Source organism: Triturus cristatus, chromosome 3_1, assembly GCF_964204655.1.
Source record: "Triturus cristatus chromosome 3_1, aTriCri1.1, whole genome shotgun sequence".
Lineage (NCBI taxonomy): Eukaryota > Metazoa > Chordata > Amphibia > Caudata > Salamandridae > Triturus > Triturus cristatus.
In genome coordinates this window covers 908,473,982-908,489,297 of record NC_140583.1, presented here as the reverse complement: position 1 = coordinate 908,489,297, position 15,316 = coordinate 908,473,982, and the positions used below count along the sequence as shown (strand labels likewise).

At 42.7% G+C, this 15,316-nt stretch overlaps 1 protein-coding gene across 7 annotated transcripts in view; it reads right to left on the bottom strand.

Moving 5' to 3' along the window:
- SLC4A10 (solute carrier family 4 member 10) overlaps positions 1-15,316 on the bottom strand; it is a 951,410-nt gene that overhangs the window by 298,261 nt on the left and 637,833 nt on the right. For all 7 annotated transcript variants that reach the window (XM_085645437.1, XM_085645436.1, XM_085645442.1 and 4 more), the window contains exons 11-13: positions 12,852-12,952; positions 10,581-10,755; positions 10,120-10,253 (exon numbers count right to left, since the gene is read on the bottom strand). In XM_085645437.1, the coding sequence (XP_085501563.1) occupies positions 10,120-10,253; positions 10,581-10,755; positions 12,852-12,952 (410 nt within the window). The remainder of the gene's footprint in view (positions 1-10,119; positions 10,254-10,580; positions 10,756-12,851; positions 12,953-15,316) is intronic.

Genomic DNA, 15,316 nt, shown 5'->3' with positions numbered 1-15,316 from the left:
GCTCCAAGCCACGCCCCATCTCATGCTTTATCCTACACATACAAGAAAGGCCTTGAGGTCTGAGATGAAGACGGTTTTAACCTCTCTGGATGCTCTCAGCTTAGCCAGATTCCACATCATTGTTAATACATCCAATGGCAATAGTTTATTTGTGTCTTCCTTAAAATATCCTTCTCCCTTTGGTCCCTGCAATAATATCTGGGAAAAAAATTATCCTGTTGTTTTCAAATAAGAGTCCAGCCTTCAGTGCCACAACCTTCTTCCAAATTCATTCCTGCAGTTCAAAATCCATTAGAATCACCATTATTGCTCCACTGGAGGGAGACCCAGATATTTTAGACCTTCTCAATGGTTAGTGATGTTCCTTCTTTACTAGAGGTAGGCTACACCATGGAAGTCAATTCACCAAAATGATACGTCAGGCATTGCAAAAGTGACACCCCACACCCTTTGACCTCACTAATATGATAGGAATTGACATAATATGACCTTTGACCCTGAATGTTCCCAGGAAGTGCTGTTATATAACATTCATCTTGAAGACATTAAAATAATTCACATTGCTGATGTTCCAGATCGCCTACATGTTAAATGTAACACAACATAAACAAATATCCATTTTAGAAACCATCTGTATTAGGAGGCTGATATGATCTTTGAAAGTGGTAGAAGTAACACTTCCTGAGCTGTAATAAGCAAGTGAATTGACTGAAATCATATATTGTAAATTTCCTGATTTAGCAGCAAGTGGAAAACAGTGAAAATTATTATTGTTGAAGAGTATGAGGCCATCATTGCAGATCTAGATGAATTATCCCAGTATTGTTATCATGCTTCTGAAAATGAGGAACTACATTCTAATTTTGGAAAACAAAATTCTACGTGTGAGGTATGTAAGAAATGAATAGCATGCTGCTATCATATTTTACTGTTTTGGAACGGGTGAATACGATGTCAATCAACGTCATGATTTGTGCAAGCCCGACAACTGCAATATCAGTAAATGCAGTCTGAACATATGTCATAGCCTGTGCCCACATAACCACGTTGAGAAGCAAATTACTGCAACACATATTAACTGTTTAATAAAAGAAGGTGCCCACAATTCTAAAGGCATCACTGTTGCATTGTTGATAGAATGTTTTATTTCAAAACTGTTTGCAAGACTCAGTAAATGGAAATCATTTCATTATCACATACTGTCTTACACATTTTTTCCCTTGAACTTTTGCACAGTTGTTGAGTCTGAGTGATTTTAAGTCGCTTTGGTTATGGTGTTTTATATTAAGAAGAAATGCAATATGTTTAAATTCTTGCTTTTGTATTTGACATGTTTGTTTGTGTTCTCCATACATATATCTGTGCACCCCTTGTTCCCTTATTGAGGGGCTATCATGCTGAATTGTAAGATCATCATTTAGCATGAAAAAGTAATGGCTTACCAGAATATAATGAAAAATATGCTGACAGATATACAAGTGTTCCAATATTTTTTCAAAAATATCATGGGGGAAGCCGACGCTGAAACCTTCTTTGCAGTGAGAGGGCCCATTCGATGTGCTTGCTCAGTGTGTTTTGTATAGGGGGTATGTTCCTAAATGTTGTAGGGCTTTAAGTGTGACCCTGTTAAGCAACAAAAGATCATATAACATGCTATTTTGATAAAACTATAAATACAATTCCTGCACCTAGAATTTTTTAAATAAAGAGTAAATTAATATTATGTTACGGTGTTTTTTTTAACTATAGATATATATTTTGAGGTCTAATGAACACTATAATTTAGCATGCACTCAAATACATAATTTTGAGTAGAAGATGGATACAGAGACCATTATTTGGTGTTTCATAACTAAAGGTGAAGCGCTGGTATAGATTTCGTAAAAGTAATAAAAAACAATCATGCATTTCATTCACGTTTCTACCGGGATCAATCAATCAATCAATCAATCAATCAATCAATCAATCAATCAATCAATCAAATCATTTGTAAAGCGCACTACTTACCCATGAGGGTTTCAAGGCGCTGAGGGGGGAGGAGTCGGGAGGGGGGGTGCTGCTGCTACTGGTCAAAGAGCCAGGTCTTGATTCGTCTTCTGAAGGTCAGCAAGTCTTAGGTTTGTCGTAGGTTGAGGGGGAGGGTGTTCCAGGTCTTGGCGGCGCGGTGGGAGAAGGACCTGCCTCCGGATGTGGCTCTGCGGATGCGTGGGACCGTTGCCAGTGCGAGATCAGCGGAGCGGAGTTTCCTGTTGGGTACGTAGAAGGAGAGTCGACTATTGAGATAGGCTGGGCCGATTTTGTGGAGTGCCTTGTGTGTGTGGACCAGGAGCTTGAAGGAGATTCTTCTGTCGATGGGGAGCCAGTGCAGGTTCCTCAGGTGGGGGGTGATGTGGTCGCGGCGTGGGATGTCGAGGATTAAGCATGCAGATGCGTTCTGGATTCTTTGCAGTCTGTTGATGAGCTTGGACAAGACTCCGGCGTAGAGGGCATTTCCGTAGTCGAGTCTGCTGCTGACTAGGGCCTGGGTGACTGTTTTCCTCGTGTTTGTCGGGATCCATCTGTAGATCTTGCGGAGAATGCGGAGGGTGTTGAAGCAGGTGGAGGAGACTGCATTGACTTGTTTGGTCATGGTGAGTTTTGAGTCGAGGATGACTCCCAGGTTGCTTGCGTGGTTGGTAGGGGCCGGGGGTGTCCCCAGTGATGCAGGCCACCAGGAGTCGTCCCACGCTGAGGGGTTGGGCCTGAGGATGAGGATCTCCGTCTTGTCTGAGTTCAGCTTAAGACGGCTTTCTTTCATCCAGTCGGCGACGGCCTTCATTCCCTGGTGGAGGTTGGATTTGGAGGTGAGAGGGTCCTTGGTGAGGGAGAGGATCAGCTGCGTGTTGTCAGCATAGGAGATTATGTTGAGGTCGTGCTGTCAGACGATGCGTGCTAGTGGTGCCATGTAGACTCTGAACAGCGTCGGGCTGAGGGAGGATCCTTGTGGGACGCCGCAGATGATCTCGGAGGCTTCGGATCGGAACGGGGAGAGGTGGACTTTCTGAGTTCTGCCAGTGAGGAAGGAGGTGGTCCAGTCCAAGGCCTTGTCACGGATCCCTGCGTTGTGGAGGCCCGTGCGTAGTGTGCGGTGGCAGACGGTGTTGAAGGTGGCAGAGAGATCCAGGAGGATGAGGGCCACCGTCTCGCAGTTGTCTAGTAGGATCCTGATGTCGTCTGTGGCGGCGATGAGGGCGGTCTCGGTGCTGTGGTTGCTGCAGAATCCTTATTGGGAGGGGTCCAGGATGTTGTTGTCTTCGAGGTGACGGGAGAGCTGGATGTTAACTATCTTTTCGATGACATTTGCTGGGAACGGAAGCAGGGAGATGGGCCGGAAGTTCTTGAGGTCGCTCGGATCCGCCTGGGGTTCCTTCGGTAGAGCGTTGATCTCGGGGTGCTTCCAGTTCTCAGGGAAGGTAGCGGTCTCGAAGGAGAGGTTGATGATGTTGAGCAGGTGGGATGCGATGGACTTGCCGGCTTTGTGGAAGATGTGGTGTGGGAGAGGATCGGACGGGGATCCGGAGTGGATTGTGCCCATGGTCTTGATTGTGTCCTCGATGCTCACGTTGGTCCAGGTTGTTAGGGAGTCGTGGTTGGTGGGGTGCGGTGGGTCCGGCGTGTCGAGGCCCATAGGGGTTGTCCGGGGGTTAAAGCTGTCATGGATGTCGGTGATCTTGCGGTGAAAGAAGGTGGCGAGGGAGTTGCACAGGGCTTGCGATGGCGGGATGTTGTTGGAGCTGGGGTTGGAGAGTTCCTTCACGATGGAGTTCTGCTGTCCAATGCAGCTGTCCATCCCAGCATTTGCTCTAGGTCATGGGGGGGTCCTCATGTTTATTTCTCACAGCATTAATATAAAAGTGGTGCACAGATTTTTGAAACCTCTCCCTGTGAGGTATAAGGGCTTTGGTAATCCATCACTCTCCAAAGGGAGAGGCTGATCGCATCAGAGTGCAAGAATTACACTGGTACCTGCTCCATGAAACCTTTAGTGTGAAATTATTCTATTTTCATAGTGAACCACGGCTTCATTTACATTTGCACTGTGGTAATTTCTTAAATGAAATTATTTTTAATGTATTTAGCTCTAAAGGAATGTTTTATAATTAACAAGAACAAGAAATAATCATTTTTTTAAATAAATTAAACATGTAGAGCTGACATGCAACTTTGACAAAAACAATATACTTAGAATGCATAAAATTGTTGGTTGTTTTCATATATTTGTCCTGGGCCTCAGAAATTATTAAAGCGGCACTCTTTGAGTACTGCTTGAAAGCAACCTTAAATAGAAAGTATTAAACATGCATTATAAATTGAATCTTGAACTCTCCATGATCATGTTTTTGTAATAATTAACAAGTTACATATACAGTTTCAAGTATTTCCATAAAATGTTTCTTCCCATACAAAGTTTATAGTTAGCACATGATTGCTTTAGTTGTTTAAAAGGCTAATGAAGAGTTATTTCATTGAAACACAGAACTTAGAATGGGGACTTTCTAACCTTCTAGTTTGTTTTCCATTTCAATGATGATATTGTAAAATGTTTCCTTTATCATTAATATAAATGTTTCGACTTGTACATGGACTATTGTCTAAAGAGTTGATTGTAAAAGGTAAACAAGCATTTGCAATGCAATAGGTCTCGCATTTGCGAGAGTTTGAGCCTTTGGCATTGTAAATGACAATGCGTTTTATTTATGTGTTTTGAAAACCTGCAAGTATTGTGTAAACACGCACTTTGTACTTATAGATGTTTCTTACGACAAGCAAGGCTGGCAGTAACTGTAGTCTATGCTTAACAGAAGAAAGGCTGGCGGTAAAAGAGACGCAGATACTGCCAGCCTTGCTTCCCGTAAAGAATTTGGGTTTACGCATCATATTACAGGTTTTCAAAACACATAAATAAAAGGCATTGTCATTTGCTATGCCTATAGCTCAAACATTCGCAAATGCGAGACCTATTGCATTGTAGGTCTCGCAGTACTGAAAGTTTGAGCTGTTGGGGTTGCATTATAATTTGCAACGCAAAATAGGTCAAACTTTCAGTATTGTGAGACCTAATGAATTGCAAATGCCTGTTTAATCTTGATCTTATGTGTGTTTTGTATTTGCTAGACAGAAAGAACTTAGTATTGCAATTTGTACAGAATTAAGTTTGTTTGTATGTGTATATGTGTGAGATAGCCATAAACAGAGAGATAAGTGTGCATGAGAGAGAGTGAGGAGACATAAAAGAATGTGCATTATAGAAAAAAAGTGTGTGTGCGCAAAAGAGCAAAAGCCAGTGAGAGACCCTGTACTTTATGGAACAAATCTTTTATTTGTTTTGAAAGACAATCCTGCGACAGGACACAGCTGTGTGCCTACAACTAAATTGGCCGTCAGCATGGGATTTATTTACGAATTAAAGTTACACAGATTCACTGTCTAAACCCGGAGAGATGTCTGGATTGCATAGGTACATCTATCTAGAAAAGGAACAAAACAGTGGCAACACATGAAGGAAAGGACAGATCCACCTCTCTCCCCCCGCCCCCGAAAAGAAAAAGAAAAGAGGGGATCCTGCACCGGTGATGAACATGGTCGTTGTGATATCATTCCCTCCCGTCTATCAGGCCACGCTTAGACCCTGCACTTTAAAGACTGACTGCACCGTAGTGAGGGAAAGTGCTGGAATAAACAACAGTGTTTTTTTCTCAAGCACATTTAAATGTCACTGCACAGATGTGTTTTGTGGCAATGAATAACAGCATGCAAGCAGTGGCACAGTTAACAAAATATGAACATGGTATAAATATATGTAGTCTAAGCTAATAGTTATGTAATGTGCTCATTAAAGTTGTGTAAATGTGTGACTCGTGGCAACTAATGTAGGCATTTTTGGGGTAATTCCTTTGGGTTTTAGGGCATTTTATTATGGATCTCAAAGGTGCATGACTGGGACACGTTCGCTGTTAGCGTAGCTACATATGAGAAAAGAGTAGGAACACACGGTTTACAAACATGTGTAAAGTTTCCATAAATTAGTAGAAAGTTATATGATTTCCCGAAACAAATGTGCACATTATAGCATACTACAGTAAGTAAACCGCTGAACACATTTCGCACAAGCTTTAGAGAAATAAATCTGTTGAAACACTGCTGTAGATATAAAAATGTTTTCCCTTGCAAGCTGTTTGGAACGTATTGCGCAATTGCCACGAAAACAGTGGCAACCTGGTAAATTCCATATTTATTTTTCCCATGCCTTTCGTTTACCCAAAATTGTATCATGACAATCAGGCACACATGAGCGTCCCACTGCCCCTTCTCAACATTCCAAGATTGCTGCTGTGTGTGCATATGGAATTGAAGGAATTGTGACGGATGCAAAGGAGTTGTGACGGATGCACAGGAGTTGTGACGGATGGGAAGGATTGTGACATATATATTCGAATGCACATAAGCACAATGACGCATTTGACAACATTTTACTTTACGGTTCCAATATGGGCACATGGAAGCAGAGCTCAGTAGCCACAGCAACATAGACGTTTGTATAAGTAGGTAACTGCAAAATGCAGGACTTTGCTAAGCTAGAAGATAACGATTATGATCTAAACCTCGTAGAACCTGCTAACCATTTAAAACAATGGAATTTTCAACAGAGAGAATTTAAATGAAAAAGTCTCCCCAAACTATGAAGTTTTTGTGCAGTTTATCAGTGCAGAATACAAAGAAAAAAACATAACAGACCAGCTGCTGCCAGCACGGACTGCAGCTCCACAGCTGTGCCACCACACCCTGAGCCAGGCAGCAAAATCAGAGGCCCGGGAGCAGCGTTCAGGAAGTAGTGCCCCGTCTAGCAGTTAGGTAGTGTTTGGTATATTGTGCACTCCACACTGACTCCTGGCCTGCAGCGCCATCTAATACATACCGAGCCCACTTCCCCTCACTGCGGGGCCATGGTCACCCCGTGACTGCCACACACCAGCAGCCCTGCTAAAAAGGTATTGTGACTGAGGTCAGTATATTCAGCAAACAACCCCAAAAAATGTACAAGCGACCAACGGCCCAGTTAATAAATGCAAATAAAAGGCACGCCATGAGTAGGGAAGGGGGTCAGTATTACATAGTTCACAGTTGTGGTTATTGTGATTAAAAGCTTATCAGTATAGCAGCCAGCTACCCACTCCGAGAAAGTGCCATGAACTCCAGTGACAGAAGCAAAGAACTGTCTTCCTCTCTGACATTTCTGTTAACACAGGGCAACAGTCTACTTACACACACAGCATTGCTAAGTTTGGAAACGATTAGGGAGGAGATAAGACTGACATCAAGAGAGCTATTATATTAAGTACTATAAAAGCGAGCGTGCAAGGGGCGGAGCTATGTGGTGTCTGGTGATATGCGCTGGGAAAAGGCGGGTGGTATTGGTATTTTTTTCCCCAGTTTTATATAGCACAAACACGACCCGAAGGTATTGAAGTGCTTTACAGGAGTGCCAGTTACATTAAACAAGGATAAATACCGGGGGAGGGTTATGTACTGTAAGCAAACTCCAGAATCCAAACTGATGCAGCGTACCGTAATTGAGTTGGCACTCTGTTAAATACAGTGCATTTTGTGTGTTGTACTGGATAGTGCGTGTGCCATGATTTCATTAAAATGTACCGGAACGTCTGATCGGAATTAATTTTAGTTTTAGGGTCAATGAAAAAGGAGGATAATTTGTTAAAACAAAACCAAACCAACAATAGCACATTAAGTGATTAATGCCAAAACTGCTTTCACTTGACACAAGTTCAGTGTTCATTGCATGGACGTACCTGCATGAGGGAGTCAAAAGTTGTAACAAAAGATTCCGCAACCTGTACATTAACCCCGGCTATTTACCATTTATATAAACAGTGCTATTGTAATAAGTTTTGTGATGACAGATGTTCTGTGTTCAGTGAGTGTACAAACATGCACAAGGGAAACGCTGCCTTTGACCTGGGAGGGCGGAAGCAGTAACGACAGAAAGTAACTGCGCGCACGAAAAGCAACCTTAATAGCTACTGTGGTGCAGTTAAGAAATGCAAATGAAAGGCTTGGCATGGGGCGGGAAGCCTTTTCAGAAGGAAGAAGGGGAGTTACCGTAGGCGAGGGCGGGTGCACAGTCATGACGACGGCCGCCATTGTTCCTGATTTGAAAGTGAAAGCGGACATGGCATTCTGAGCGTGTGAAGGGGAGAAGCTACTCTTGAAGCAAAGCAGTTTCAGAAGGAAGAAGGGGAGTTACCATAGGAGAGAGAGCAAGGGCTAGTGCACAGTCATGACGATGGCCGCCATTGTCCCTGCTTTGAAAGTGAAAGAGGGCATGGCATGCTGAGCGCGTGAAGGGGAGAAGCTACACATGAAGCAAAGCAGTGTCAGAAGGAGGAAGAGGAGTTACCGTAGGCGAGGGCGGGTGCACAGTCATGACGACGGCCGCCATTGTCCCTGGTTTGAAAGTGAAAGCGGATTAAAAAACAAGTAGTCCCTAAATGAATAGATAACAGCCAGCTGTGGAACTAAACTGTAGTTGGTCGGTGCTGCTTCCTGCAAAACGGAAGCAGAACGGAAGTGACGTTTGGGACCACCAGCCAATCATTGAGCTACATAAAAAGAGCAATGTCAGATTTAACCAATGGCAAGCTAAAACACAAATAAAAACACAATGGGTGGAGTTTCACCCCTAATGCTGACTACTTGATGCCTCGTAGAGGCAGTGCATGCGCTGGCCTATGCGAGACCTAAAGAGTAGAGTATATGTGGGAAAGAAAGCAAGGCAAACCACACTTAAATCCGTAGTTGTTATAAAATAGCTACAAATGTAGCGTTGCGGCTGAAAACTATTGTATTGGTGTGAGAAGATAAGTAGTGATCCTGCTTCCAGGAGAGCATCGGACGCTGATGGCTGAAGTGAGACGAGAAGAGCAACATATTGCAAAGATTCACCAAATGTGTAGTATATAATAGTGTGTGTTCCTCGAGTAGGATATGCCCACTCTTTCCACACTTTTTCATTATTCTCTGACCTAGACTTTATGTCACATTACTTCAATATTTTTGATCTATTGAGCTGATTTAAATGCTGGAGCGTTATGCTTTTTCTCACTCTCTCGGACTAGAACTCTTTATGGGTTTTTACTAATTTCATTTTCCCTGATTCTCAGAATGGGGGTTCTTTACTTTATGGAACACCCTTTTTGATGAATTTATTATATGTATTGATTAACCAATATTGATTTTTATATTTCTGTCATTTATTGACTATAGAGATTAATCTGAATTAACAACTGATTTGCAATAAAGATAATCTACTAAAAAGATTTTATTAATAAAACCCTTTAAACCTTTACCAACTCTCATTATTGACTAACAATTAGATCATTGATTGTGACAATAATTTACATGATGCAGTGCTTTATTCTTCTCTAAAACAAGGCAAAGATCTATGGCATTAAAAAGTTGGAGGCAGAGGTTAGCCCTGATGCTAGTAAACCATGTATTTTAATCCCCATTTTCCACTCTACCAGGGATAAATGTAAATCTGAAATAAATGAATTGTTCCCAATCACCAGATGCATATGTATTTGAAAAACATCTTAGGCAAGAATGGAATACAAATTCATTGACTATATATTAATTTTTCTGACCCCTTAGTATTTATTTCAGCACCACAATCAAACAACCTGAAGATTATGAATTGTTAATGCATAGTCAAACAGAGAACGTCTCCATGGCACTCTTTGATATAATTTACCGCAGAACAATTGCTGTAGCAACTGTGTTTGAAAGTGATTAACACACATTGGTGTGCTTTAAGCATCTCAATTACACAATCTGTAACTTAGTAAGCCAGGATTAAAAGCACTTGTGGAGCACCTATATGTATAAAAAAATAAAACACTGGACCTGCTCTGACCTTGTGTTCTGTAATTGATTCTGCATAACAAAAAGCGCAATAAATAAAACTGCCTTTCTACCTTAAAATGTGTAACATCACATCCGTTCTTTTGTTTCGGCCAGATTCAAACCATTTACAATCTAAATGCAGAAATTATTTTAACTTACTTGCAAAATTTGAATAAAATCTTTTCAAACACCAGCACTGGTCCCGTGCTCCCCAGAATGGTTAAAGGTTGTCCTCCAAACAGACAGTAGGCGATTCCCGTCATGGAGGCTCCGAACAGAGATTCTATCGCACTCTGCGGTGGGAAAGAACGGTTGAATGTTTTCATTTCTCTCTTTAGGATAGACAGTGTCAAACTGTACTGAGTTTCATTTGAACAATTACATTATTTACTTATTATTGCACATTAATCGGTAACCATGTTACTATCTTAGGGCCTAATTCACAAAGGTAAACTTAGACCTTAATTCTAACTTTAGACCTAAGACCTTCAGGTCTAATTTTACCCTTGTGATTTGGGACCTTCATGTCTTCATTCATGCTGTAAAACCCAGTATCTAGTTCAAAAAGAAAAATACAAAATGTCTATATTTTGAAATGCACGTAAAGCTATAACACATACTATACGACCTTCAGTTGCCTCTCCGAGTAAGCCTCCAAATGTGATAACTGGAGACATGCAAGCACAGTAGAGAAACAGAAAGGAGGCCAAACACTGTAAACTGAAAGCATCTTTAAAGTCACTCCAGAAGTATGGGGCTTTTCTTTTCACATCCATGACCAGTCCTCCAAATAACCTGAGAAGGAAACAATGCAAATACATCAATTCTCGGTATGAGTAGCAGAATATCAATTTGCCTACAAGATTGCCAAAACCACTGGTTCACAGACCATTGGAAATTTACAGCCATTTAAATTCCTAAGTTATCTTTCTCATGTAAGTATACAAGTGAAGATCTTTCATTTTAAACATCATTGCACATTTGAATTAATGTATGTTTATTTAGATACTTTGGTTTTGACTCTAGTGTTAGTCTCATGTTGGGGGCAGACAAGATAACTAATCTGAGATTGCTGTTTGGAATCCTGTCAGACCCTTATCATTTTTCGCTTTAATCAACAGACCTAAGAATATTCAATATGATCCTTCAACTTCCTATTATTTTTCAACAGACAATTGTCAGGAATATTGCATACCTTCATATTCTGACTGGAATACCACCTTCAGTGGCATTTAATTAATGTGCTTATTGATTGTATGTGTCTGAGAAGAGTCAATTTAGTAACCTAAATTTAATAGGCACTATTTTGAGAGAAACAGCAATGAATCTTAAGCAGGTCTTTTCATGATTATGGAATGGTAAAGTGTAACATATAGAGCATGCCCTAAGGGTAGTCTGTAGGGTTTTCTCAGATTTTTAACTACAGTTATTTATTTGATTCTTTATGACCGATTGCTCTTTCTGTACGTCCTTCTTTCTGGTAGATCTTTGGTCTCACCTACATCCTTTAACTTGTAGGGCCCTTTTCATCATCCAGTATGAGCGAGCAGATTCTACTGTGCATTCCATGGTTTGCATCTCAATTTGCCTATGACCATTTTTCCACACCCTGACAAAAAAGTGAGCTTCTACTTTAGTCATGAGTTTGGAAAGGTAACATTCTGGGGCCGATTCCGATCCTGGAAAAACCGGGTACAAACCGTCGGTCGGAGCGTTTTCTCCGTCCGACTCATACCCGGGAAAAAAACCATACAAACTTGCAAGTACGATTCGTACGGAAACACCATTTCCGTACGAGTCGGAAAAAACACCGACCGACAGTAAAATACATCCGAATGTGATCCGGGACACCGCGGACGTGACGTCCGGATGGAGTTAGGCATGTTTTTACGTACCAGCAAGTACGATTCGTACCGACTGCAGTCCGGATGGGAAAATTTTTACGGCACCCAAAAAGTGCCGGAAAAGCTAAGTACGCGGTGATGAGAGCTGATTAGGGGGCCCGGTACGCGCCGTACCCCCCCGCCCCCCGTATGTACGGAGCGTACCCCCAGCACCCCGTATGTACGGAGCGTACCCCCAGCACCCCGTATGTACGGAGCGTACACCCAGCACCCCGTATGTACGGAGCGTACCCCCACCCCCGTATGTACAGAGCCTACCCCCACCCACGTATGTACAGTGCGGACCCCCAGCACGTAGCACTGGGGGTCCGCACTGCACATATGGTGGTGGTGGTACGCTCCGTACATACGGGGTGCTGGGGGCACGCTCCGTACAGACGGGGTGCTGGGGGTACGCTCCGTACATACGCGGGGGGCTGGGGGTACGGCGCATACACACGGGGGGGCTGGGACTACGGCACATACACACGGGGGGGCTGGGGGGGTGTTCAGCGCGTACCGGGCACCTGTTTGGACATCTCCATGGTTGGTATGGGAGTTCGCTCTGGACGGTCTTTTTTCCATACAGTTGTACAATCGGACGGATGGGACGGATCGTACTTGCGCATTCGGACTTCAGTTTTACCATTTGTACGTAAAAATGTCCGGGGACGTGTCGGAGACTTTTCCAGACCCGAGGACGTGTGGGGGAATTTTCCCAATGCGATTCGTATGGACTTTTTCCCATACGAATCGTACTTGCCCGTTTGTACGGGACTTGTACGATTCGGTCGGAAAAAACTCCAGATACGATTCGTACGGGGAAAATTTTTCCAGGATCGGAATCGGCCCCTCTATGTGTCACTGGACTCCCTAATGCTCTCATTGTTTTCAGAATTACAATGACCTTTTTTTGTAAGGACATTGGTATGACAGAAAAAGTTGGATGAACTGATTTAGATTTACTTTTGCTTCTTTATCAAACATTTGGATTTTAGTGCCACTAACCTTCCAGTTCTCTGTAGCTCTGGTCCGCTGTGGCCTTCATGTTCTTCACACTCTCCATGAGTTGCTGTGCCATTTGGCACGCCTGGAGTCTTTCGTTTTTCCTAAGGAATATTTTAATGAAAATGACATACAATTATTGAAAGCATATTTTTAAATGATAAATTATACAATACATATATCTTTTCATCAATGAAGTGTGAAAGTAAGACATATGAGATGGTACCAAAACTAGAACTTTTGAAGTCATATTCTTACATCCTTGAAAGTGATGCAAACATTAATGGACTGTACGGAGGAGAAAAACTGTAGGGTGGTGGCTGTTTCATGGCTGGACTGGGTGGGAAATGCTTACCTCATATAGCCTTAAGAAACAGCCCCAGGGAATAGCCTACAATCTTTGCATAGGCACATGCATAACTTGCATAAATATTCCCAATAATGCCCCACTCTTGTAAAACCCTGAATAGAGTTGCACATGCTTGCTCCCTCAGTGCAATACAAGGTTGGTGTTAGGACATTCACGATTGCTAATTTTAGCTCTTACAACCTTGGATGCATATTACATTGCTTAATTCACGCACTTTGGGATCTCAGAATTGGAGGAGCTTAGTACTGAATTTGTAAGTTTAAAGAACAACTCTCCTATTTGTAGTTCCACATTTGGTATGTGTGTTTGGGAGCTGAAATATTTTCTACATGTAATGATAGCTGTAAGAAAGTATGTTACTAGTTTTCGAAAATGGCTTTCACTGCAGGGTCACTCCCAAACTTTACACCACTACTTTTTCTGACCTCGTTTATGTTGGCCTTAGGAATCTGAGCACTTTACCACTGCAAACCAGTGCTAAAGTACAGGTGCTCTCTCTTCTTTTCTAAACATGGTAATACTGGCTCATACACAATTAGCATATTTAATTTACTTAGAAGTCCCTAGAAAAGTGCACTACATGTGCCCAGGGCCTTTAATGCTGCTAGTGGGCCTGCAGCACTGCTTGTGCCACCCACTTAAGTAGCCCTCTAGCCATGTCTCAGGCATGCCATTGCAGATCCTGTGTGTGCAGTTTACACTGTCATTTTGACCTGGCATAATAAACCTTTTGTCAACCCTAAACCTTCCTTTTTAATTTGTAAGTCACACCGTGGGTCGGCTTTGGACAGCCCAGAGGGCAGGGTACAATGTATTTAAGAAGCAGGGCATGTACTTTTAAGTTGTACATGTCCTTGGTAGTGAAAAACTCCAAAATTCGTTTTTCACTACTGTAAGGCCTATCTCTCCCATAGGATAACATTATGATTACCTTATTACATTTTATATGTGTAATTCCGAATTGTGAAGATATGGACTTTTCAGATTTGGTGTCTCTGGAATCACAATGTAAAATCCACACTTATGGTGAAGTCGAATTTTAATTTGCAATTCTTAAAATGCCACTTTTAGAGAGTTGAAATGTTCTTACTTTAGTCATTTGATGCCTGCTCTGCTGTCTGTCTCTGATCACATGTCTGAGGTGATTGACCGTTAGGCTTTGTGTGTTCCCCCTACACAGCCACAAACAATGAGAGCTTAAGTGTGACTTGATGGGCCATCCTGGAAGGATTGGAGGGAGGAGCTGGACCCAGTCTCACTTACACCTAAGTAGGATATGTCCTGTCCCCAGACAAAGGGCCTCATATCACCCAGTAGTGAGTCTGGAGCTCGGCCAGGAAGGGTGGACCTCTGTGCACTTCAAAGGCATGTCTTTGAAGTTTTCCCCCACGTTAAAGGCACAACTGGGTATAAGTACTGGACCTCAGGCACCACACTTCAGTATACCTCTCGGCCTGTGGCTACTCTGCCAGGAAGAACGACTGCTGTGCTGCTGAAAGGATTACCACTGCTGGACTCCTATTCTGAATGATCTGCTGACTTGTTATGCCGACATGCTGCCCTCTTTCCTGGGCGGGTAAGAACTAAACCTGGAACTCTTAAAACCAGGACCCCAGAGGGACTCAAAGGGCTAGTTTGATGGCCTCCTGATCTGAGCCTGAGGAACATAACAGGCTTCCACAGCTCCTGGACTCAATTACACTGTGCTCCTGACATGCAAGAGGTTCTTTTTGTGTCCTGGGCCCTTAGAAGTGGTTTTTAAGCTCTTAAAGTCAAGCTTTTAAGCTCTTCATGAATGGGCCAATTTCCTCTGGAACCGCACCACTTACACAGAGAATCAGTGCAAGCTGCAGCAATTTCTTATCTTCGCAGAGTAAGCATTGTCTATTCTCACCGCAAGGTTGCAGCCCGTCCATTTGCAACACCTGTCCTGCTCTTTGCATGCTGCTCCTTGCACCTGGCAAACTTATCCTCAGGAAACAGGATGCTTCGCACAAAACCTGAGTAGATAAAACTTCAGCTGGACTAATCTGGAACTATATCCAACCACTGCTACATTGCTGTCGGCCTGAACTTTTGGGTTTGATCCAGTCCAGCT